Genomic DNA, 26,418 nt, shown 5'->3' with positions numbered 1-26,418 from the left:
ATTGAAGCAGCCAAATCAGTACGGATAACTAGTATCCTACGCTTCGGGCAACAGAAATTTTATCTCCTTGTATTAGATGGTGCCGATGATGCTTCCTTTGATTTGAGGATCGAGGTGGTTTTCTGGTTCAGGAGGTATTAACAGGCTTAGAGGGATGCTCGGAACAGCATGTCGGCCGGACAGCGGGTAGAGTGGTAGGGATATATGTTGCCTATCGCGGTGGCAGAGAATGGATGATGGGCAATGCTGATGACGGGAGAGTCAAGGCGATGGTCTGGTACCGTTTTTGAGCTATTAGCCTATTCGAGCTGGTGTCGGTCAGAAGATTTATCTCGGACTGGTCGGAACTAGTGGACATATGAAAAGGAGAACTTTTACGATGGACAACAATTAATATGGACCATCCAATTATTTGATCTGATGATTTAAATCAATCTAATAATACTTATCATCATCTTTTGTATCATAGTATCATCTATGAGTATAATGAGTATCATAGAGTTACTATTGAAAATAGAAGAAGTTGTGCATTATCAAGCTGACCACGACGTGTTGCGGGAGCTTGACTCCATTGCCGAGCATATAGAGGCCATCGAGGCGCTGATGACCAATGGTGGGAAGAAGTCGCCGAAGGAGGTGGACCGGCAACAGCGCCTCGACGCGGATGAAGAGATGGTGATGGTGGAGTTCCTTAGAATGCTTGAGGTGGACGACGACAAGATGAAGTTCAAGCAGCCTGTGACTACAAGAAGCATGTCGTTGAGGAAGGCGGCGCTGCCGCCGGTGGTGCCGGAATTGGGATGGGGAATCGGCCTCATGGTGCAAACACGAGACGGTGGGTTCTTGGTGTCCATGAACCCATTCGACTTACCCCTGGCAAACAGAGACATACCTTCAAAGCTCGCCATGCAGATGTCCAGGCCGTTCATGCTGCTGGGTTCCATGGCCACGACCGGGTTCGACGTGCTCCAAAAGATGGCGGTGGCGGGCAGCGTCAACGAGGTGTGCGACAAGGTGGCATCGCTAGGGGACATGGACAATCTCATGGGAAAGGCACCCGAGCAAATGGGTTTCGAGGGAATTACGTGTTAGAATATAATAACTTGTTGGTGCCAGTGTCTTATCTTTTTATTTTGTGTTTTGAGTCAAATACACGTTGCTTTGCTTGCATCAGGGAAGTGCGAGTAGGTATAGGACTGAGACGTGGAACATGACTTGCATCACGTCATGGTGACTTTCGTGCCTCACGTTAGCTGCGACGTGCGATGCAGTGCAAGTTGTGGAGCATGGGTCGTATGTAAGGGTAGGTCTGTAAGAGTCTACAAATAAGAAGAGGAAGAAAACCGAAAAGCGCGCGGTGGTTTGTGCAGCACAAAAATCTTTCTCTCTCACATCTGAGTGCTTCCTGTGTTCCTCTGACCAGTCCATCAGAGTGGTCATGAGAGTAGTCGCACGTTCTCGTGAGTGGTTGCTAGTTCAGCTTGAGTGGTCAAGGACCACTCGTGGAGTTATCGTTCTATGGTCACGTGGTCGTGAGGAGTGGTCGAGTGTCTCCTTCCGTGTGGTCGTGAGCACACGAAAAAGATCCGAGAGGCCAACAATTGGTATCAGAGCCTAGGTCCCTAGTTTTCTCTGCTCCTGCGACATGTTGTAATCATAGGCTCTGAAAGGCTCAAGGCTTTCCTGGACTCACCGCAACAGGGACGTCGCGAGTCTCCCTCTTCCGCTCCGCGCCGAGGACGGAACCGTGACGACGGTGGCCGTACGCTTGTGGTGCAGCAGATGGTGTGAGAGGTTGGAGGCTCGGTGGCATATCCAACTCTCACTCGGACGAACTACGGCGATTGGTTGCTGATGATGAAGGTGATGCTCCATGCTCGCGGGCTTTACGAGGTCATTGGCATTGGCGGCGCCGAGGAACAAGAAGACCGGATGGCGCGTTAGAGGCCATTCTCTGGGTGGTTCCACCAAACATGATTTCTATGCTGGCAACCAAGCCCAGCACCAAGGAGGCTTGGGATAGCCTCAAGGCCATGTGCATCGGCACCGATCGCGTGCGGAAACCGAAAGCCCAATAACTCTGCAAGGAGTATGAGGCGATCTAGTTCCGTGACGGTGAGGCGGTGGAGGATTTCATGTTGCGCCTGAGTGGTCTGGTGAACCAGATGGTGATCGTCGGTGAGGTCATCGATGACACGACTGTTGTCGAGAAGTACTTACGCGTGGTGCCTCCCAGGTTTGCGCAGATCACCTTGTCCATTGAGACTTTGCTTGACCTATTCACACTATCCATCGAGGATGTGACCAATTAGTTGAACGCAGTCGAGGACCGCTTCATGACAAATGCGAGCGGGCAACTCCTATTCACCGAGGCGGAGTGGATAGCATGGAAAAAGGATCAAAAGCCTGGAGAGGGCTCCTCCTACCTTGGCTAAGGTGGTGGCCACGGATGCCGCGACAGCTAGTCGAGCCGGAAGAAGGGTGACTCCAACGGCCACGGTGGCAAGCAAGAGTCTGGGCGTGATGTCAGAAATGACAAGTGCCGAAACTGCGCCAAACTTGGCCATTGGGCCAAGGACTGCCGGCAACCAAAGCGCAACAAGCAAGCACACCTCGCGCAGGGTGACGACTACGAGTCGATCCTGCTGATGGCGTAGGCATGCGCCCTCACCAACTCGACGGAACTGATGTACCCCGACTGCATTGAGCTCGATGAGACAACAGGTTAACCCTGGTTGTGAAGGCAAGAGTCGAAGCGATGTGTGGTACCTGGACACTGGAGCTAGCAACCACATGACTGGCAACGGCAACGCTTTTGCGGAGCTTGACACCGGTATCATCGAATCGGTCAAGTTCAGGGACAGCTCCATCGTTGACATCCGAGGCTGCGACACGATGTTGTTCAAGTGCAAGAAAGGAGAGCACGCGCCGTCACGGACATCTACTTCATCCCTAAGATAAAGAGCAACATCATCAGCATTGGTCAGCTCGATGAGCGAGGCTGTCAAGTGTTGATCAACGGGGGAGTGTTGCAGATCTGTGATCGGAAGCGCAGTCTTCTCGCCAAGGTAATGCACTCCAAGAACTGGCTGTACATGATGAGACTGAACATCACGCAGCCGGTGTGCCTGGCCGCATAGCACGATGATGAGGCATGGCTCTGGCATGCCTGTTTTGGTCATCTGCACTTCGATGCACTGAAGAAGCTGGCGTGCAACAAGATGGTACGTAGTTTGCCAGCGATCGACCACGTTGGAGAAGTCTGCGACAGCTGTCTTGCTGGCAAGCAATGACGTGTTGCGTTCTCGCAGAAAGCCAACTACCGCACCGAGGGTCTTCTAGACCTCATGCACGGTGATCTATGTGCGCCCATCACTCTGTCGACGAACGGCGGGTGGTGCTACTTCCTGTTGCTGGTGGACGACTACAACCGCTACATGTGGCTATGTTTGCCGACCAGCAAGGACGAGGCAGTCACAACGATCAAAGAGTTCCAGTCACACGTTGAGACAGAGATCGGGCGGTGACTGCGAGTACAGCAAATTGATCAGGGTGGTGAATTCACCTCGGTTGAGTTCAGCCAGTACTGCGCTGAGAAGGGAATCGAGCACCACCTCACAGCGCCCTACTCCCCACAGCAGAATGGTGTTGTGGAACGACGCAACCAGACCATCGTCAGGATGGCACGCTGTCTGCTCAAGGTGAAACAGATGCCAGCAACATTTTGCGGAGAGGCAGTGACCACATCGGTCTTCCTCCTCAACCAGTCGCCAACCAAGAGTTTGAGCGGCATGACCCCGTTCGAGGCTTGGCATGGGCGGAAGCCCGATGTCTCATTCTTGCGTACATTTGGCTGCATGGCACATGTCAAGGTGACCAAGCCGAACCCGCGGAAGCTTGATGATCGCGGTGTTCCAATGGTGTTCCTCGGGTATGAACCGGGGACCAAGGCGTATAGATTGCTGGACCCCTGAGCACGCTGTGTTCACGTGTCCCGTGATGTTATCTTCGATGAGAAGAGGTGCTGGGACAGGCTGACGATAGATGAGTCAATGACCACAGGTCTCGACAGCAACTTCACCATCAACTACGAAGAGTGCTAGAGGTCCGAGGTGGTAAAGGAGGCTCCAGCTGGTGTGGCAACCACGAGTCGACCTGCTGCGACCACATGTCCACCAGGTGCGACCATGTGTTTAGGAGCGACGACCAGTCCGCCTGCTGGGACACCAGAGCGACCAGTGGCGATGACTAGTCTGCCCGCTGAGACACCGGAGCGACTAGAGGCGGTGACCAGTCCACTTGCTGCGACACCGGGGCGACCAGCATTGACTCGCTTAATCATGCTACTGACAAATGGTGACCAGTACCTCAATGCTGAGCACGATGACGGGCGCTCTGTTTTCGCACCATCGAGGACATCCTGGGCAACACCACACCACATGGGCAGGCGACCGGAGAACTCGATGAGCACGAGCTGCACTTGGTGAGTGCGAAGGAATCGGCCACGTTCTCTGAGGCTGAGCGTAAGCCATGCTAGCGTCACGCAGCGCTAGAGGAGATGAAGTCTATCGAGGACAACGAGACGTGGGAGCTCGTCGACCCACCGGTCGGACGATCGGGTTAAAATGGGTGTTCAAAGTCAAGCACGACGAGAAGGGGTGAGTTGGTGAAGCACAAGGCGCGACTTGTGGCAAAAGGCTACGTTCAACACGAGGGCATCAACTTTGAGGAAGTATTCGCGCCCGTCGCACGGATGGAATCAGTGTGCGCTATATTGGCACCGGCGGCGCATAAGGATAGGTCCGTCCACCACATGGATGTGAAGTCCACGTTCTTAAATGGAGAGCTCATCGAGGAGGTCTACGTGCAACAGCTACCGGGGTTCGTCATCGAGCATCAAGAACATAAGGTGCTGAGGTTGCGCAAGGCTCTGTACGGGCTGCACCAAGCGCCCCGTGCCTAGAACACCAAGATAGATGCGAGCCTCATCTCGCTGAGCTTCATCAAGTGTGCCAGGTAGCACGTTCTGTACACACGCCACGCCAAATCTGGTCTGCTAGTAGTGGGCATGTATGTTGATGATTTAATCATCACCGAACCAAGCCATGTCGACATTGACAAGTTCATGCGAGAGATGATATCAATGTTCCACATGAGTGACCTTGGTCTGCTCACCTACTACCTCGGCATTGATGTGAGTCAAGGTGAATGCGGCATCATGCTCTGACAAAGCGCTTATGCTAGCAAGCTTCTAGAGAGGAGTGGCATGGAGGGGTGCAACCCATGTCATGCGTCGTTGGAGGAGCGGTTGAAACTCTCCAAGGCAAGCACGACACCACCAGTTGACATGATGCACTACTGGAGCATTGTAGGTGGTCTGCGCTATCTGGTGCACACACGACCGAACATTGTGTTCACCGTGGGGTATGTCAGCCAGTATATGGAGGATCCGCATGAAGATCACTACGCGGTGGTCAAGCATCTCCTCCGCTACGTGGCTGGTACTCGCGTGTACGACGTTGTCTACAAGAAGGAAGGAGGGCCCGCACTCGCGCTGACAGAGTACAACGACAGTGACATGGCTGGCGGCCTTGATGGCCGCAAGAGCACGATTGGCGTTCTCTTCCTCCTCAGCCACAGTCCCATCTTCTAGCAATTGCAGAAGCAGAGAGTGGTCGCACTCCCCACATGCGAAGCAGAGCACATAGCTGCAGCTACAGCGGCTTGCCAGGGAGTTTGGCTCGCTTGGTTGCTGCGTGAGCTCACTAGCGAAGAGCTCCAAGCACCAACATTGATGGTGGATAACAAGTCTGTCATTTCACTCATCAAGAACCCAGTCGTCCACGACAGGAGCAAGCACACTGACACCCGATATCACTTCATACATGATTGTGTCACTGGGGGAGATCGACCTCGAGTTCGTTGAATCCGAATGGCAGCTCGCGAACATCCTCACCAAACCACTCGGCCGCGTTCGGTTCCAGGATCTAAGTGCAAGGATTGGCGTGGTCGATATCAAGAAGGCACAACAAGATTAGGGGGGCGAATGTTAGAATATAATAATTTGTTGGTTCCAGTGTCTTATCTTTTCTTTTGTGTTTTGAGTCAAACGTGCGTTGCCTTGCTTGCGTCAGGGACGTGCGAGTAAGTATAGGACTGAGACATGGGACATGACTTGCGTCACGTCATGGTGACTTTCATGCCCCACGTTAGCTGCGACGTGCAATGCAATGCAAGTTGCGTAGCATGGGTCTCATGTAAGGCTAGGTCTGTAAGAGTCTATAAATAAGAGGAGGAAGAAAACATAAAAGCACGCAACGGTTTGTACGGCACAAAAATCTTTCTCTCTCGCATCTGAGTGCTTCCTGTGTTCCTCCGACCAGTCCATCAGAGTGGTCGTGCGAGTAGTTGCGCGTCCTCGTGAGTGGTCGCTAGTTCAGCTTGAGTGGTCGAGGACCACTCGTGTAGTGGTCGTTCTGTGATCGTGTGGTTATGAGGAGTGGTCGAGCGTCTCCTTCTGTGTGGTCGTGAGCACACGGAAAAGATCCGAGAGGCTAACATTGCTAAGGCGGTCATTGGTGGGCGGCGCACCAAGGTCGTGAGCTCGAGCGCGGTGTGGTCCGTGTGGCTCATCAGGAAGCTCGCCACCGCTGTGTACGAGGCTGGAGCGAGCGCGTCTCCACCTGCATCTGGAGCGCGGGGGACAACCGGAAGACGCTGGAGGAGGTGCTCGCCTTCTCACTGCAGAAGCTGGAGGTGATGGCCGTGGACACCCTCACAGTCCAGGCTGAGATAGCCGATGAGGACACGCCATTCGAGGTGGTGGTGGCCGCGGGGGGATCCGCATCAGAGGTGCTACGGTAATTCATGAGTGCTTCAGCAAATAAGGCTGGAAAGGGCACTGTAGCAGTACAGTATCACTGAAATCTTGAACATCCATTCGTGATCCGACAGACGAGAAAATACAAACTGAAAACACACTGTAGCATCCGCAAAGTAAGAGGATACAAATCCCCGCCGGGGACACGAGCATTTACGACTCGCTGGTGCCCTCCGACGAGTGGTTCGAGTCCCGCGGCTCGGACGACCGCGTCACACTGGTGGTGTCCCTCCAGCTGCGCGACCCATCGCGGCGCTACGAGGCGGTGGGCGCACCGATGGTCACCGTCATGCAGTCGGCTAGACTGTTGGGCGCGGCCGGCCACAGCGCTGGGAGGTTCAAGGTGCGGAGCCTGCACGTCGGCGGCGTTCAAATGAGGTTCAAGAGGCAGAAGCTGACAGCGATGCAGTGGATGCTCACCCACGGGCCGGCCCGTGCAGGCAAGCGAGCGATGATGCCGTCGACGCAGGTGAGGGCGAGGGCACAGCAGCCCGACATCATGTGGAGCCTGTCGTCGAGGGTGCTCGCTGAGATGTGGCTCAAGACGGTGCGCAACCCGGACGTGCAGGTGAGATCATCTGCAGATATTCTCCTTTATCGGTATTAAGATTATTGCTAAAATACTCTATTAAATAGATGGTTGAATTACAATAATGATACTCTCCTCTACTGATATCATTTTTCATCGCAAAGGAACTCTGAAAAAAGCCAAACAACTAGAACCATCGGAGATATGTGCTCATCTTAGATAGTTCTAGCCTAAGAATCATATGAGATACTATCTCAGACGGTTCCTAACTGGAACTGTCCGATATACATCACATGGATGCAGGGGAATAAAATTTTGAAATCAGGTAGATCTTTTCCATAATCTCTGCTCTTTTCCATTCTCATCCACTCCTTATAAGCCTTCCGTCAAGGTGTCAACCGTCAGCCCCAACGAGCAATCTGCCCGATGCGTGCCCCTCCGTCCTCCCCTGCTTGTTCTTGCTTGCTCCGGTAATTTTTTTTAAAAATCTAAAAACTGCACGAGTTTGAACTAATTTACTTTTTCTGAAATTGTTTGCAACAAAATTGTTCACAAATTATTTTCTTTTTTATGAAAACATGTAGTAGCTAGATTTAATATTGCATTCGAATGGTTATAATTTGTTAACAAATTTTGTTAAACACCTGATCTGAATTGTTTTAACTTGTTTTTCCTAAATTACTCACGGATTCATTCGAATTTGCTTACGATTTTTCACAAAACTACTTACATAACTATATTTAAGAGGTAGACGAATAAATAATTTTTTTATTAAATGTTTCCTTTGTTTTTTTGCCATGCATTATGCATTGAAGTTAATCACATATAAGTGTTGCGATTCCATATGTAAAGAATCCAAAATTGAAATAAAATTCTCATGTTCAGATTTGTTTTTACTAAAAATAGGTGTGCATACTGTAAGTCTAAAGTATGCCAGTGCAATTTTTAGATGTGTCAAAAAAATTACCAGAAACTAATACTCGCCAGCGAAATAACACTCAGTAACACAATCACTGAGAAAGACAAGACATGCAGGATCCCAGTCCCAGACAAGCATCGTTTCATAGACAATGCTTTCTCCTTCTCTGGACTGTTTTTGTACAATCACCTCCACCTTGCTTCGGTCCTGTACAACCATCCGGGAATTTAGTTCTCGCTGAAAGTTGAACCGATTGCGTAAATTGCATTACAATATAATAACGGCATCCCAAGGATCAAATATATATGCCGAAAAGTTACGACATATCCTAATTGCGTACATACAAATAAGCCATTACTTAGAGTTATTAAGCATAAGCGACACAAGCTTGGTGATGAGCTCTTTCAGGATAGAGGGGCAGCTGGTAGTCAGCTGATCCAAGCCGTCATTCACCATAACCTTCTGCAGTTCTTCTGGGGAGCTGAGGAAGTCCAAGCATGCCTCCTTCAGCCCTTGGCAATAGTGTTGCTCAGCCAATGCAAGGATGGTCGCCACCGTGTCCGTGTTGATGTATTTGCACAAGTTTTCTTCACATATCAGCCAAAACTTCTCGAGATCATATATATCTGCCGCCACAAACAAGTGCTGCCACATCACTACAGCATTTTCGTCGTCGTCGTCGTCGTCGCCGTCGCCGTCGTCGTCATATGGCACCGAGTCAGTGTAGATGAAACTAAGCAATAACTTGAACACTTCTGTTTCCATGTCGTCTATGCGTATGATCCTCGTGGTTGTGCTCTCCTTCATGGAGCCAAAGAGCTCGGCCTTGAAGACAGAAGACCGAGCAGCGAGCACGCAGCGATGGGCCATGAACGTCTCACCGCCGACCTCAAACGTCACGTCGGCGCCCTCACCGGACAGGAGGAGACTACCGAGGTGCTGTTGAATACCAGGCGTTGGTGACACCACAACACAGGATGAACGCGTGTTTGCATCCCTGGGGACGATGACGTCGCACCTTATCGTGAAACTGTCGTTCTTGAGATGTTTCGATCGCTCCAAGTCCTTTCTTCTCATGAAGCATGGGTAGCCCCAAAACAAACATCAATGGTGAAGTCGTGAGCTCGCTTTGCACGGATGCGTGATGACTCTTGCTTGTCAACCTGATCAATGAAGCTAAACTCGTACGGAACCATCATAGGCTCGGGAATATTATCTTCTTCATCGAGGACGAGAAAGAAAGACATGTAGCCTGGTTTTTCTGACTCAGAGCCATTAGGGTAGTACTCGATGAACCAGCGACAGCCTCCGACAATGAATTGTTGAGATTCTATGCACTGGCCATTGGGGGTGTCGCCTTTGATGCGCGAGTACCCGTCGACCACAAGCAGGTGGTACCCGCTGTCCGTGACGGAGGCGCCGGCGGCGGTGATGGCCGAGGTGGAACGCGAACCCTGGCCTTCGCCGACGACAGATACACCGGCGAAAGACATGGCTGCCGATGTACGAACGATGCCTCAGCGTTCTCGAGAAGAACTCGTATCCTCCTTCGGTTCACAATTTCGTAATACGAGTAGGATTCTAAGATTCCGCGAGTTAGATATAGAAGGGGTTGTTATTGTACAGAAGGAGATATATATATACATATATATATATATATACATGTAAATAAATCGTATCCATAACAGAATCAAATCAAGTAATATTTGCATTCAGTTTGAATCCCAATCACGTAGCTGTCTCTGTCGATGACAAGCCCAAGTGCCCCGCCGGCCGTGTCGGGGACGTTGGCCAGAAACTCTTCGTCTTATCGGCAAAAAGGCATGGCGGCGATCCAGTGAAATCAGTTTCAGAACAGAGTACTTAACGCAACACAAACTGAAGCTGGAAAATCCAAGCGCTACTAGGATATATAGTTCTCCTTACAAAACACAAGAAACTGAAACTAGCCAGCGATAGGATATATAGTTTCTCCTTACAGAAGGTCAGGCACAAGATTGATGAGAATGATAAGACCAACGGGATCCTAAACGAGCTTCCTTCTATGTACATCTTCGTCAGCAATCACCTCGGTCTACCTTACTCTGTTCCTTTTGAGCAAACAGAAATATGAATTCTCGCTGAAAAATGAAGTGAAAGCACTGCATAACAACAACAGAATCTCTCTAGGTTCGAATATATATGTAGAGAAGAGAGAAGAACTATACTTGATGACATACATACATACATATATATATATATATATAGACACACACATATATATACACACACTGATTTGTCGTTGTAAAGAACAAGAAATATTTTCATACGTAGTACATACCAAAGAGTGCAATCAGTTATCAAGCTTAAGCCTTGGCAATGAGATCTATCAGGACAGAGGGGCAACTAAAGCTATTAGGGAACAGGTAAGCTACAATAACATAAATTAAAAAATTCTATCTGTTCAATTAGGAAACCATTTGGGTAGTAAATCATGGATGGTATCACTGGATGCGTAGAGTAGCAGAAGAGGAATTAGGGTAGTCTAGTCAAACGTCGCATGTGTCAGTATAGAGCAAGTATGAGTGTTTCCTCCTTGCTCTATCAGTGTTTAGATGATTGTCCAAGCAGCAACCTCGCATCCTCGTTGCCGATTGGCACCACAACAGCAATAGCACCATCTCCATAGTATCTACACGTCTGTCGATGGTTATTCTCTAATAATAATTCTAGGGTATATCTGTCAGTGGACGTGTGAACAATACTTGCGGTGTTCATATGCTTGTTATTAACTAAAGAACACGGGGGTTATCCAGGTTCAGGCCTTCCGAAGAATAACAGCCCTACGTCATGTGTATTTTGTTATCAGAGTTTGTGAACTGGTTATAGATGAGTTTTCTTTACTCTTCCTTCTCAGTCCCTTTACAAACCGGGTCCTCCTCTCTTTATATACTAGAGAGCACGGGGGTTATCTAGGTTCAGACCTTCCGAAGAATAATAGCCCTACGTCATGTGTATTTTGTTATCAGAGTTTGTGAACTGGTTATAGATGAGTTTTCTTTACTCTTCCTTCTCAGTCCCTTTACAAACTGGGTCCTCCTCTCTTTATATACTAGAGAGAATGAGAACTTATAAGAGGGCTCTGTTTAGCAGACTTATATCTGGCTAGATATTCTACTCTTAGATTATCATCATGGAGAACATAGTGAACCCAACTTACCCTGAGAGCTCTGCACGCGTCCCATCTGTGGAATGTCATCGCACCTGCCTCCCCCGGTCGCCTGGACTATCACATCACCGTGCGCTGCAAGATCGTCTGCCAAGCTGTCCCGTCCCTGCGCTTCACGAGTCTACCTACAAATCATCCACTTGTCTGGTCGTTCTGCAAATCTTATCCCATCCATCACGGGGCGCAAGTCGGTCCGCAACATCCCGCTCTGTAGTACTTAATGCTATAGGATGGGGCACTGCCTATCTACGCTGGCCACAACTTTGTTCGCTAGAGGAGGTACTTCGGGAAGAAAAACACTTGAGTAGACATCAATAAATATGATTAGACAAGTTATGTATGGACGTCCCACGACTAGTTAGGACTAGTCGCAGAACCATAATATATCGTAAGGAGGCTGTTCGCGCAAGTCTCGCGCTGGTCATGCGAGCCAAGAGCTAGTCGCTCGATGGGCAAGGGTTTAGGAAATATCGCCGCCAGTCACCACATCCCTCATGGGACCCATTAGTCAGAATGCCCCCTTACTCAATATTCTGATAGTAGCTCCCAAGCTTCCCTGTGGCCGTGGTCAGATCTGGTTGTACCACTTAGGTCTTGTGGGAACATAGTCCATCCAGAGAGTGGTCGTCAACACCGTTTAGCTTTCAGAGTTTGACTTTAAACTTCATGTCACGTGGGGAGGTTAAGCGTCCTGAAAAAGAAAGAGAGAGAGAGAGAGAGAGAGAGAGAGAGAGAGAGAGAGAAACATTGATTGTCGTTGGGCTCGAGGGACTTTTGGTTCCCCATGCGTGCCCCTTTGGATTTCGAGAGGTTCAGATGCCATGCCGGTTGAGGTTCCTCGGTACTTTTGAGAGTGAGGTGTTTAGATGATATAGGTATGAGAACCTAAGGTGTTGGTGCCCAGACGCGACCATGCATGCACAGTTTTGATCATGAAGAAGCCGTAAGCCCCCAGGGTATTAAATGATAGGATCGGGGACATCTCTCGCGGTAGTTCTACCCTTCACCCTAGGCGTGAATCAATGGCTGGCCGGTCTATAAAAGCAGGAGTTCACCCAGCCGGCGACCCATCGAAGTTTCTGCAAGGCGATAAGAAAACTCTTCTTCTGGATCATGGCGTCCTCCTCCCATTCCTCATCGAGAAGGTCGATGATCTTGGAGGATTTGGCAAGGGCCGAGTTGCCTTAGACATTGGCTCTGCTCACTGTGGTGTCCCCGAGGGCAGACAATCTCCAAGTCCTTCTTGCGGGGTTGGAGCCGGCCACTGTCATGCTTCCCTATGCAGAGAGGGTCTCTCCCTGTCGTTCTTGCTCGATCTCCGGCCCGTGCAGTTGCCTCGGCTGAGATTAATGACATCTCTGATGATGAGGGTGAGATCGACTGGGACCTTCTGGAGGAGGAGATCGACGGAGAGGAGAAGGCGGAAGAGGTGCAGAAGGAGGGTCAGCCGGGTCCATCGGCACCGGTCAGTAGCTTCAGCAGGGTCTTCACACCAACCACCCTCCCTGGCCCCTATGCAAGCCATCATCCGATTCCTGGGGTGACCAGCTGTCACCCCAAGGAAGAGTATAAATGTTTCCTTGACTCATTCAAGGGTAAGTAGAGGTCTGTATACTTTGGAATTCTTGGAGGTGGTGGATCTTCATGATATTCAAGAGTTAGACGGAACCTTTCTGTCAACCTGACTCTAGCCACTCGAGTCGAGAGGGAAAGAATAAGCATGTAATAGGATAGTTAGCCCAGTTGAATGTAATCGACCCGCTTGCAACCAATCTTTTCCATGAATAAAAAATGTTCTGGCCCTTTCTGATGGCCTCGCTGATGGTTGGAAGACCACTCGGGAGCCCTATGGGTTTTGGATCGTCTGGTCCTAACTGCTATTCAGAGTGTTCAGAGAGTTTTCCCTGTGCTATCACGGCGAGTAGGCTCCGACTAGTCTACCCTGCTCGCTAGTTAGGCTTTCAAAGCACAAGACGACCCTTAACATGACAAGTCCTAGGCGGCGACCAATGTCCAACCCGAGTGGGGACTTGTGGCCTTGTGGTCATTGTCCTGAGCTGTTTGTACCTTCAACATTGCGCGAGCAGTGATCCCACACCGTTCATGAGCCTTCGGCTATCTGGTCATTTTAACTTCCTAGTCGCTAGGTCCCATAGTGGTCGTCAAGCGTTGCCATGTGCAGTGGTCAGAGAGCCAATCTGGTGAGGGTCTATTGGTGGTCATGAAATCCTACAAAATAGAGAGTCTAGTTTTTTTTAAAAAAACTTACAAGTTATATTCGACGCTCATCCAGAAGGTTTTGCAAAAATAGAGAAACAAGCCTGTCTCCGAGCAATGCTACACATAGAACTTGCGCAGCAGGGCGATGTTTCAAGAGTTGTGTAATTCACGGCCGTTCTCCATGGCTAGCTTGATCGCACCAGGTCAGGTGACACCGACCACTCTGTAGGGCCCCTCCCATTTGCTGGAGAGTTTATTCTGACCAATCTTATTCTAAATTTTCCTAAGGACAAGATCGCCTACAACTAGTCTCCGCTCCCGCACCTTGCGGTTGTGATAGTGTCTGAGGTTTTGCTGCTATTGGGCAACTCGAATTAGGGCACACCTCGCGGAACACACAAGACACAAAGTCTTTGCTCATTCATCTATTCGAAGAGGCTATTGATGAGGTCCCGTCGGAAGACATACTGCTTATTCAGCATCTCCCAGATGTTATGACGCACAGTCGGTCTTGGACGCTCATTCTTTGGGCCGAAGACTGGAACGACACTTATAGTGTTTGACTCAGCGGGTGCCTTTCCCTTGTTGCTATTCCCAGCCAGCTTACTTGAAGACCCAAATCTTCTAGTGTTGTCAACGGAGCCGACGTTCTTGTACATCTCCATGATGTGGGGTACTTCCTCAAATTCAAGCTTGGTAGCTGCAACGGCATCGCCAAGTGAACTGAATGTTTTGGGATCGCGTCTTGATACGCCGACCAACCAATGTTGTAGCATGCCGTGGATACACATCTGCACAGCGTCTTCTGGGTGCATCTCCCTTGTGAGCCAGACATAGTTATTTCTAAAGCGGACGATGTAATCTTCAATCCTCTCATCCCGTCTTTGTTTGATTTGAGACAACTCCAGAATTGAAATGTCTTTCCTCATGGTGATGAAGTGTGACTCGAAGAGCTCATTCATATAAACCCAACTAAGCACCGAACCTGCAGGTAGACGACTATACCAATGGAAAGAGGCTCCCATCAAGGAAGCTGAAAACTGGCGCAACAACACCGATGGTTTGTGTGCAATGTCTCCACACACAGACTCAAAGTAGACGAGATGCTCAATGGCATCCCCGGTTCCATCGAACAAGTAGAACTTCGGCGGACGCCAACCTACGGGGAATGCAACTCGATCGTGCCACACTTCATATGGCTTATCGAGCTCGCTCTCTAATGGTCTTGGAGCCTGCTCGGCCGCCAGTTGACGCATTCTTCTGTTGACCACATGTTCAACAATAATGTGGTAATCTCAATGTTATGGCCGGAATAGCATGTGTGGCCAAATTTGCCAGCGTAGCAATGACGCGTGGAGGAGTGGCACCCATCTGATGGCTAGGCGTGCTCCCTGTCCCCATGGGAGAAGGATTGCGCAACTGAGACGTAGCTTCCATCTCTCCAAATTGCGGGTCAACTTGAGAAATCCGTAGCGTATTATATGGTGGCAGTTGTGCACCTCCCGATGTGAAGTGCAACATCATGGCACAAAGTTGATCCACCCTTGCGGAAAGCTCGCTCACTTATCTTCCAAGGGTGCTATTTTGCTCATCTTGAGCGCCTGGATGCGGGGGTACCTACTGGTGTTGACCACTCATACCCACTGTACCTGCCCCTTCGGGTGGTTCTTCATGAACGCCTTCGTTTTTGTTGGCCATGTTCATAGGCGCAACATTTGTGCCTTCTAGCTCTCCTTCTTCCCCAGACAAAGCCAAATGTGCTAGCTGAGAATAGTGTGGTGACTGAGAGAGTGTTTCAAGGGAGTCTAATGTATGAGCCCTGGGACTATATTGTCCATCATCCTCGGATGTGACAAGGCTCCTCTCTATTCTTTGTCAAGCAGTCATCTTTAAGCGTGTATCAGGGCCAGAACATGTGGCCACCGTGTGTAACTGCCCTTTATCTTGCAGCAAATGTTATGGAATACTTCTGTAAGTGTCGTAGTGGTCATATGGAGATGACCCTCCATCAAGTGACTTGCATCTTCTAGATACAGGAAAGCAAGGGGCAACTATGACCTCCTTTTTGTAGCTTTGCAACAAGCTGCGAGGACCTGAGGAAACAAGCCTTTGGATTTGGCACAATCTCTTCATTGGAGGAGTACCCTAACTCGTGTGTGATGGGAAGAGGTTCTCAGTCTAAATCTGATTCTTCAGGATTCAATACTCTGATGGTGCCACACATCATGACGTCCCCATCATTGGACTTCTTCGATCCTTTGGACGTAGTGTCATAGTTTGTCGACATGTCTGATCCTGGTTCTATAGGCTTCTGTGGTGCATCAATGACAGATTGTGGTGCCACTTCCTTGGGGGCAGTCTCAGATTTTCCTTTTGTTGCTGGCTTTTCACTTTCTTTTGTATCAATGATGGACGAAGGTTGAGGTGTCTCGGCCCTTTGCTGCTGCGTGGCAGGCCCTGTTGCAACAGGGGTAGTGCCGGCATCTTGTGTTTGGCGTGGCCTTGGCGCCAGGCATTCCAGGAGAAAATTGTACCTAGGATTTTGCTCAAGGTTTGGTGTTACCCGAACACTTACTCTTCTATCTTCTGGGTGGACTTGGCCATCTGCTCGGACACGGACCTGAGCGTGACGTAGCACAAGGTCTTGTAGCTCTCGGAACCACGCTTAGCGGTTCCTCTTCCTTTGCTTGCACCTCCGCTGATTCTCATTGAGAGCATATGGAGCCGGGTATCTGTTAGGTGAAGCGGGACGACACGCCGGTCGTGCAGGAGCCTCGCACCTTGAAGCCTCACGACTGGAAGAAGCCGCCTCGTATGGGGGTCTCCAGTCACGCCCAAAAGGCCATCTTGCATATTCTTGACACCGTGCTTCTTGGTCCCATCTAGTAGGCGGCCGCATTTGGCGTGGCCGATAGGACAAAGGTGGAGGGCCTCTTGGTCACGGAGCCTCAGTGTGCTTGTCTTGCTGTTCATGACAATTTGCGGGATGGGGATTGCCCCCAGGCTGAAAAATCTCTGTTGCAGCAGAGCTGCAAAGCTATCTCTCGAGACAATTCATTTGGTCTCTAAGCTGCTGTAGCTACCTTTGTAGCTCATCTGGGCAAGGCGCTAGTACTTCACTTGGAAGCACGGCGAATTGGTTTGTGTCTTTAGCTAAAGATGGGTCAGACGTCATAAGCAAGGCACCAAGTGCTGAGAGCCAACAAGACTGGGGTTGTAGAGCCTACTACTTCTTCCAATGTGTTGAGACAAAAACTCCTCTACTATAGCTTCCTGAACAGGGAGCCTAGCTCGCGATGCATGGTGAGTCCATGCGCGGGGAATAGCCTCGGTTGAAGCCCCTTCTTCTTCTGTAGTGTCAACTGGCGTAAGACGAGAGGCAATCCGCTGTCGAATCCTCTGAGCTTTGACAATCTTCCGCTGGTAGTTCCGACGTGCGTGTAGTTTTTCACTTGAACAAGCAGTGGTGATGCTTCGACGAAGGTTTTCGCAAACTACATCTAAGGCCACGATCAGCTCAGCCTCAAACCTCTTAACAAAAGAGAAACCCTCCAACATAGCCTTTGCTTCGGTGATGACGCTGTGGAACTCATCCTTGATCTGTGGGAAGGCTCTCTTCTGAGCCCTGTTCATTACACGACCTTCATATGGCTCCTTTGTCATTCGGGAGTAGATTGCACCCTCATGCTGGAGGATGACCATGGACGGGAGTGTCCCGAACTGCAGGATCGTGGGAACTGAGTCACAGGCAGGGATGAATCCGCCTACAGCCACAACGTCTCTTGGTTAGTATTTTCTTGACAAATTCTTTTTCAAGCAGTTCTTGTAGACTGGAGAGACCATTTGACGACCATTGCAGCACGGCAAAGATAGGCAGAGAACCATTGTCCTACCGGGCGTGCCAATCTGTTTCGTGGATTCAAAACTAACCTTTGTTTGAATTGTTGTACTGTATAACTGTGAATATAACAACGACGGGCATGCCAGTATACATACAGTATATGAGAGAAATAGGAGACAAATGTAATTGAAACGTTGAACTTTATTTATTCATTATCGAACTCATAAAGCCCAAGTTTCATGATTACAATTTGTTCCACATACATACGCACATGCTATCTGACTAACTTCTTCTAGCGACTGCCTCGTCCTGGTTCCCGTGGCCTCGTGAGACCCCTGATTAATTACATTCAGCTCTCCCAGACAACCTCCGATTAAGCTGCTGTACCGGTCATCATTAAGTCATCTCCGAGTCTGTAAGGCTGTAGTCACACGCATCACAGACAAAGTAGAGTGAGTGTTAGAAAACAAATAACAGTAAAAGACGAGACAAATAATCTAGCATGAGCTTTATGGACTGTTTATGTATCCCGGATCATCATCGGCCACACAGGCCTCAGAATATGTAGCCCCTCATCATCGGTCATAGCCTCAGGTACTACAAGGGAATAGAGGGAGAGAGTCTAGCGACACGGAAGTTCACCAGCTACAACCAGATGGGAGCTCGGTGAACTGCACATGCCCCTAGGCTCCTATCTACGACCTCTATCACTATCCCACAGTAATAGAGCCATGAAGGCTAGCATCACAAAGGCGAAGGATAATAACAAGCTGCAAAGGCACTATCAGGCCTCGCTATATGTCATTGGCCACGACACAATACCAAAATAAACTCATTAATCATCATTGGCCATGTAGCATCATCATCAGACTATCAAGTGAAATGAGCACATCATAGAGTTCTTAACAGCAAGGACACAATAACAGGGCCAAGCCAAGCCACCAACAGCCAAGAGAACCGAAGCAGCAAGTTATCAGACCTCAGATTACCACCTGATTTGATCACAACTTATAACAGCAAAGGCCACAACAGCAGGGCCAAAAAAGCATCAATGCTGTATAGAGTAAAGAGCATCATGCCACATGATATATCACAGAACGAGGCCATCCAATAAACAGACCTAAGATTGGTAAAGCAATGGGCAGCAGTAGAGAAACATGCAACTAGCATAGAGGACCCAACATAGCCTCAAGCCACCACGCCACAGAGAGGCAAATACTACTGCTCTCTCCTTGCCATACCAAAAGAATATGTTGTTGATGGCAGGGCCAACACATAGAGAAGCATACAGGCCAACTGACAGAAGGGTGGTCTAGGCATGAGCATGTTAACCCAACAAAAGGGCTACCAGCTACACAAGTGCGCCGGCCAAACGGAGAAGCGATTTTTTTAATTATTTTGTTCAAAACATATAAAAATAAAAAACTCTCCAAATTGCTTCTAATGGGCCGTCAGCTTGTCAATTACTGCCCTCTCGACGTGTTCACTTTTTTTGACAATATTGTAGGGTCGTACATCAAAATCGCTGAACATAACTCAGTTAGTTAGGATCCTTGAGGTGAAACTCATTTACCTGGGTTAAAGTCCTAGACTCAGCATGGGTACTCGTATTTTTTATGATTAAATCTTGAGATAAATAGTACATGTATATGTAGGTGTGCTTAGTGGTCAAAGCGTTATGTGAGGTTATATCTAAGTGGGTGCATGCGCGCATATGATTTGTACTTGAAAAAATTGCTACTATTATCCGCATTTGAATCCAAATTGCAGGGTGTCTAGCCAAAATAGAAAATCTTTTCAATTTTGTGTTAATTTAAGGTTAAAGGGTGTGATTTCTGTCGGTTTCGGGGCGATCAGATCAGAACTACTTTTTTTAAAAGGGCGGGAGTGACCACCGCTTTCATATTAAAATTCATAAAACATCTACTACATAGGTCCTACAAAGCAAAAAAAAAAAAAAAAAAAAAAAAGAAGGACAAAACAAGACGAAACATAGTTGCCAACCCGGCAAAACTATCGGCATCTGAAGCTAAAGAAGAAGCACACAAAAACAAGCCAATCCTGACGATCCTATTGCATATCCAGTTAGGCATCTGAAGACACTACTTAAAGCATCAGCACTTTCTCCTTCGTAACACTTAAGAACATACAAAAAGCCTCCCCTTGTTTTTTTTTTCAGTACTGAAGCCTTTGTTTAGCAACGCCCATCCATGTGTCTTGCTAAAGGCTTCCTGCGCCACGATCTTAAGTCTTATCGCCCCTTCTCGCAATCATTGTCTTTCTTTTTCTGCAATAAGCACCACATTTCAATCCAATAGCACAAGTTATAGATAAAGCAGTAGTTGGGTCAGATGGATATTGTTACTGGATAGGACTCATACTCCTGACAGGTGACAACACATATATTCAACACAGGAATAACCATTGGTAAATATTTCATCTATGTACCATCAAAGTATTAATTTGATAACAAAGTATTTTATCTATTAACAGGTAGATAAGTAATGAACCATTTCACATCAAAATAGAGACGAAACTAGATATTGCATCTCCTTAGCAGGGACGAAGCTAGCTGACAGTAAAGCCATTCTTGACTTAATAAGTGGAGTTGCAGAGATGCAATCAACCGATAAATCAGACACCGAATGAGACTACATTTGCTGTTTCAGTGCTTTGTGTCTCCTTAATGCACACCTTTGCCGTACAGAAACCAATAAAGAGAGATTTTACAGTGTTTGCAAGGTACGCGGAGGAACCTCCTCTAAAAACAATGTGGAGCATTGATCAACAAAGGGGTACCTTTCGAATAGGAAAAATTGTAATTAATGGCAACTCAGTAATTTTGTGTGTAACTAATCCTCCTTCCCCATATAATTTACCCTAATTGAGAGCCGCCGCTGATTAGCGTTCTCTCTCCCGTCCTTTTCTCCTCTAGGGCTGTAGGCGAGACTGCCATTCTTGTTTACAGGTAATGTTCAGATTTACGTGTTCTTGTTTTAGATCTTTGGTTCGAAGAAGATTCGTCTTCTCGCTGAATCAACCTCCTCGGAAACCTCCTTGTGGCATCCATGTGGAGGGAGATCACGGATCCGGAGGTCAGGGACAGTGTCATGAGACATGAGTAATCGGCATTCGGCAGTGCTAGGCCCTGCAACAGGGAGAGGAGAGATTTTCCTGCAGCGTTGTGGCGCGGAGCGAGTGCTGTGGTCGGGCGCATCGCAGTAAATTCTTGAGGAATGATTGATGTTATTTACTAAGTCTAATGTTCTTTACGTAGTTAGGTAGATAATGGTGAATTGGTGCAAAAATTATAGAAAGGAACAACTGGTTGTAGAATTGTAGACATACTTCACAAACCATTCTGCCATCTACAGTTCAATGGCAAGAACTTTGTAAAACCTATTTAGAACAAACTCTTCCTCGCTGTTAAATATACCAGGTTTCGAATTCAGCAGTCCAGCCCAACGGATCAGTACCATCTAAACCTGCTAAACACATAGTTTCCTGTATTCGCAGAAATTCTATGAAGGAAAAAGACAGCATTCTAGCAAAATGTAATGGTTATAACTGAACTAATTGTTCATAACACTGGTTCACATGTTTCTTGTTCTGAACATAGCTTGTCAGCGCAGCTAATAGTCTCGAACACCCTAATAGTTCACTAAGGATATGGCAACCGAAATAAAGGAAGACTAATAAAGTACACCGCACATAACTATCACATATTAGCAACCTCTTTAGCTCAACTTTCTGTGCATTTGTAAATGCTATGAATGAAATCGCATGCCCATGCTCTTGATTTGCTTCTCTCAAGTCAGCAACGAACCGACTTGGACATCAGCTCCTTCAGAACGCTGGGGCAGCTCTTGGTTAAGCTCTCAAAGCCATCAGTTTCCAAGAACGCATCCAGAGTCATCGATGAGTTGAGGAACTTCAGGCATGCCTCCTTAAGCCCACGACAGTTGTGCTGCTCTGCTAATGCCAGGATGGTTCCTGCAGAGTCCGTATCAATGTGCTTGCACAGCTTATCTTCACAAATCAACTTCAGCCTCTCCGCGTTATATCTGTCTGCTGCGACAAGCAAACACTGAGCCATTGCAGGTTCCTCTTTCTTCTTCATCTTTGACAACGCGTCCGTGTATATGAACCTAAGAAGAGCACCAAACACTTCTGACTCCATGTCATCTATGTGTATTGTTGTATATATGTGGAATATATGTACAAAAGTTAGTTACAATTATACTTGAATTTAAATTAGGTAGTTAAAGATAGAGTTGTACTGGACTTATATTCCTGGGCCTATATAAAGAGTTGCCACCCTTGTAACCACAAGAAAAGATGATAATTATATTAGAAAGGAGTATCCGTAGTCATACTCTGAGGATACAGACAGATGGTTAAACCATTAAAAAATATCGTGTTTTGGTGTCTCTGATCTTGCGTTTGGCTTTGTGATTTTGGTTTTGCTTCCTCGTACTCTAACAAGTGGGATGAGAGTCATGAAGAAAGATCACGTGAAAGCACAAGGAGATATTTCACACCACGCAAAACTCACACAATCTATGGGCTAGACATGGCGCAAGGTGGAGCATGAAGATTGTTATTCGATAGGGGTTGGTCAGAGGTGATAATCAGGTTCGACCGTGCGGTTGAAAGACGTTACGAACGAGTGTGGCGGCTTCGATTCACGATTGGATTGATATGTGTTCAATTTAGATGGCAACAGCTGTTGCTATTAAAGGTGGAGCAACTATGGTGATGACGTAGGCTATGGTGGACTCGGAGTTAGTTTGATGGGGACGCGCATCCTCTAACATTGCTTCACAAAATCATTGGAATACACAGTAATATGAGTCTGAGTAAACAGTACCCTAACATTATTCTGCTGCAGCAATTCACTGCAGCGAAATACTGTAGCGATTCTACTGTTCATAAGGTCACTGTAGCAGTTAATCTGATGCGTCCATTCCAGATCTAACGGTAAAAATCTAATATCATGGCACTGTTCATCCTCTAAATTTACAGAAACAAAATCAGAGGATACGATTCCGTTTGATGGAGGAGTTCGAGCAGTCACATGGTGGCGGCGCGACGGTTCTGCAGACGACGCGCATCTGCTGGGCCGGAACGCGTGAGTCGGTAGAACTCGGCTCCAAGCCTGAGCCAAAGTGCAGGTGGGCCCTAGCCTATGTGCATGCGTAATCGGGGTTGGTCTCAGGTTCAACATAAGGTGCAGAGGAGCTTGCATGCAGAATCGGGTTCATGCAGGCCGTTCGGTTGGCGTAAGGGGCAGTCGGTTTGGGCTGTTGGCACAGGTGGCCGAGTTGGGGACGATTCTTAAAAGCACCGCTCGTGAACGATTTCAGGAAAACAAAGTAAAAGATCCATGTGAGATCTTCATACGTGTCATACGTTTTAGATCTAATAGCTCGCACGTGTATATACAATATAATTGAAAACACGTGTCACGCAGAGATAAAGATTTATTTATAGGACCCGATCTCATATAATTTGCTTCCTGATTTCAAACAGCAAAAGACAAACGTGACTGGTCGAGCTAGTGTGCAGAGGGGCAAGTGTGCAACCTAGGGCCCAGACAAGGTAGGCGCAGACGCACGATGCCACCTGAGAGTTGGGCGCCCTGCAACGGCCCAGCTGGGTGTTGTGGCTCCGTCAGCCCAGTACTTGGTGGTATGTGATCCATGTGAAGGAGACTAGCAACGAGATTCTCAATCGGAAAAAAAATTATTTAAAAAGTTACCTTAATAAATTTTAAGAAAAAAGTTTGGAGCAAAAAGTTAGAGAAAAAATTTGGAGCAAAAGTTTTGAGAAAAAAGTTTGGAGAGAAAGTTGAGAAAAAGTTTTGAAAAAAGGTTCTACACAAAAGTTTTAAGAAAAATGTTTGCTTTAAATTTGGATAAAAATTTAGAAACATATAACACTTTAGCTCTTACTGCATTATCTAACAAATGTTTATAGAAATCGATCAGCAGCTAAGGAGCTTTCACTGCACCAAATTCACCACCACGGTCATAGCCTGTCCTCGGTCACCCCGCACCAGCCCGTCAACTGCAAAAGCTCACCTACCGACGGTCCACACGTCCACTTTCAATGTATCGCCTGTTGCTGTCTTTTAGCTTAGCCGAGCTGGGGCCCTACGCGGAAGCGCGAGGGGAAAAACTAGCGCGCGCTCGTATCAGGATTTCCGCCGAGTTGGACGGGAAGTCCAGAGCTCGGCGAGTCAGGTGGTCTGCAGCATTTGTTCGGCTCACGTGGGTGGCCTGCATGGCGCGTGGAGACGAGCACGAAGCATGCCGCGTGGGGGTCGGACCAGGGCTTGAGTGGCTGAATCCGACTCAGCTATGGGCTATAATTAGTCGGCAGACTATATAATGAGATTGATCGGTTGGAACCGAACAGCATAACAGATTACTAGCGCAACAACAGGGCAACCGAGAGAGAGAGTTCACAGGATTGCGTACAATTGCAATCGGTTATTCGTGAACCGATGGTTATGATGGTTGATGGCGAACGGCGGGCAGCCACTACTAGGATTCTAAAAATGGCCGACGGTTTCTAAACCTTCAGGCATTATGTTATACTGTTAGAAGATGTAATCTTTGAGCGTAAACCATAAGAAATTTCCTGTCGAGCACTCTTGGTCAAGAATTCACCCATTTGCCGATGGTACCGTCGGTTATCCGATGACTGATGGTGTATTACTGATGGTAACAGTCGGTAACTACCCGGTCAACCCACTGTTTTGAATGTGGGCCCGGCTATACTTGCCAATGAGTATCCGGTTGGGGGTTATTATCCTTGACGGTTTGTTAACCTGTCACTATGTAGTTTTGATGGTATTTTTCTAACCATCGGCAATCGTACACAGTCGGTCATACATATGTGCGATTGTTTTGTCTAACCGTCGGCCATAGTAGTACACGACAGTTTCATCTACCGTCGGTGATAGAAATATGTGATAGTTTCATTGACAATTTGGTGGCACAAGTTTGCGGTAGTTTTATCGGCCTCTCAGACATATCAATATGCGATAGTACCAAATTGTAATCCATATGATAATGTATATTAGTGATAAAAGAAAATAGTTGACATCATAAAAAGTGGCAAAATAGCATCCTTCTACATACTACCAACATTCGAATAAAAATATTTGACTAACACACTATATATTGTTCATAACCTAAGGCATATAAGGTAAGTTGTCCATAATATCATCAAACACCAAAGTGCAGCATCATAGACTTTATTTGTTGCATCGACCTCCACTAGCCAAACGGGAATTTTTTGTCTTCTACTCATCACCATAGGTCATAATCCTCATCACCTTCTTGGCCATACCATCCTTCACCACCATTCTCATAATCATCGTCGCCTTCTTCACCATAGTCTCCACTATTGTCGTAATCCTCGCCCCCTTCATTCCCATAGTCTCCTCCATTAATGCTGCCCTATAGAAATGATAATATATGTCTAAGCAAGCTTAAATATGAATACAATATGCTTAAAATTCAAAATTTACAATTTTTTTAGTTGACGTGAATACAAACAGGTTCAGATTCATCTCGACCAACTCTATGATGTTTCCTTGATAACCCAACCTCCGATTCTGATGCAGCCTGCATGAACACAAAAGGAGATAGTTTAAACATCATTTCCAGATTAATAATAAAAATCTACTTTGTAGTTCTGTGAAATGGTGATACTTAACATAAAAATTTACCCCCCCTACAATCGCTCAAAGTATTACCCCAATATATCAGCACTCCATTGACATCTCCACACAACACATAAAAGTTAAGGATCAGTACCACCCTGACTAGCTAATTTCACACAGTTGAAGGTGTTGGATCTGTCATGGAATCAATTGGTCGGGAATATTCCTACATGGATTGGGGACCTTGATTTTCTGTTCTATTTGGATCTTTCTAACAATTCACTTACTGGAGGAATTCCGAAAAGCTTGTCAAGCATGAAGGGCCTTGTAACAAGCAACATCTCGCAGCAATCTACCGAGACTGACTATTTTCCTTTCTTCATTAGAAGGAACAAGACAGGCTTCAGATAGCAAAAGGAGCATCAAGAGGTTTGGCATACCTGCACTTGTCATGTCAACCCCATATTCTCCATCGTGATATCAAGTCAAGCAACATTCTTCTGGACAAAAATTTTGAAGCCCATTTGGCTGATTTCGGGCTTGCTCAGCTTATTTGTCCCTATGCTACACATGTGACAACTGACATAGATGGCACGCTAGGTTACATCCCCCTGAGTATGGCCAGTCTTCAGTAGCCACTTTCAAGGGTGATGTTTTTAGTTTTTGCATTGTCCTTCTAGAGTTATTAACTGGAAAGAGGCCTGTAGATATGTGTAAGCCGAAGGGAGCTCGGGAGTTGGTCTCGTGGGTTATACATATGAAAGAAGAAAACCATGAAGCTGGTGTCTTGGACCGTGCAATGTATGATAGGAAGTTTGAGATGCAAATGATGCAGATGATTGATATTGCTTGTTTGTGCGTAAGTGACTCACCAAAACTGAGACCATTAACACATCAGCTAGTGTAATCACTACTACAGAAGGGGTCAACAGTAGCGCCCTATTAGTTCCGGTTCAACAAAAACTGCAACAGAAGATGCATCAGTGCCGATTCGTAAACTCCTGCATGTGAACTATAGTGGAATCGCTAAGAACCGGCACTAATACATGACTATCAATGCCGGTTACAAACTAGCACTGATGCATTAGTGTCGGTTTGTAACACGAACCGACACTGATAGTCAGGTATCAGTGCCGGTTCGAACCA

At 47.4% G+C, this 26,418-nt stretch overlaps 2 protein-coding genes and 1 pseudogene across 2 annotated transcripts; 2 read left to right on the top strand and 1 right to left on the bottom strand.

The window, feature by feature from the left end:
* Positions 1-486: 486 nt before the first annotated feature.
* LOC133903138 (protein PLASTID MOVEMENT IMPAIRED 1-like) lies at positions 487-7,487 on the top strand (annotated as a pseudogene).
* Positions 7,488-8,682: 1,195 nt separating this feature from the next.
* LOC133903137 (BTB/POZ and MATH domain-containing protein 2-like) lies at positions 8,683-9,821 on the bottom strand. Its single transcript, XM_062344487.1, has 2 exons — positions 9,492-9,821; positions 8,683-9,423 (listed from the first exon to the last, which is right to left on the bottom strand). The coding sequence occupies exons 1-2, from the start codon at positions 9,819-9,821 to the stop codon at positions 8,683-8,685; spliced, it is 1,071 nt and encodes a 356-aa protein (XP_062200471.1).
* A 15,766-nt stretch (positions 9,822-25,587) lies between these two features.
* On the top strand, positions 25,588-26,179 carry LOC133903136 (phytosulfokine receptor 1-like). The gene is given in 3 exon segments (XM_062344486.1): positions 25,588-25,599; positions 25,659-25,875; positions 25,878-26,179. Coding segments are annotated over 3 exon segments (531 nt in total).
* Positions 26,180-26,418: the final 239 nt, after the last annotated feature.

The sequence above is a fragment of the Phragmites australis genome, chromosome 21 (genome assembly GCF_958298935.1).
Source record: "Phragmites australis chromosome 21, lpPhrAust1.1, whole genome shotgun sequence".
NCBI classification, from domain to species: Eukaryota; Viridiplantae; Streptophyta; class Magnoliopsida; order Poales; family Poaceae; genus Phragmites; species Phragmites australis.
Note: the sequence above shows the minus strand (reverse complement) of the source record. Positions and strands in the feature narration are given on the sequence as shown.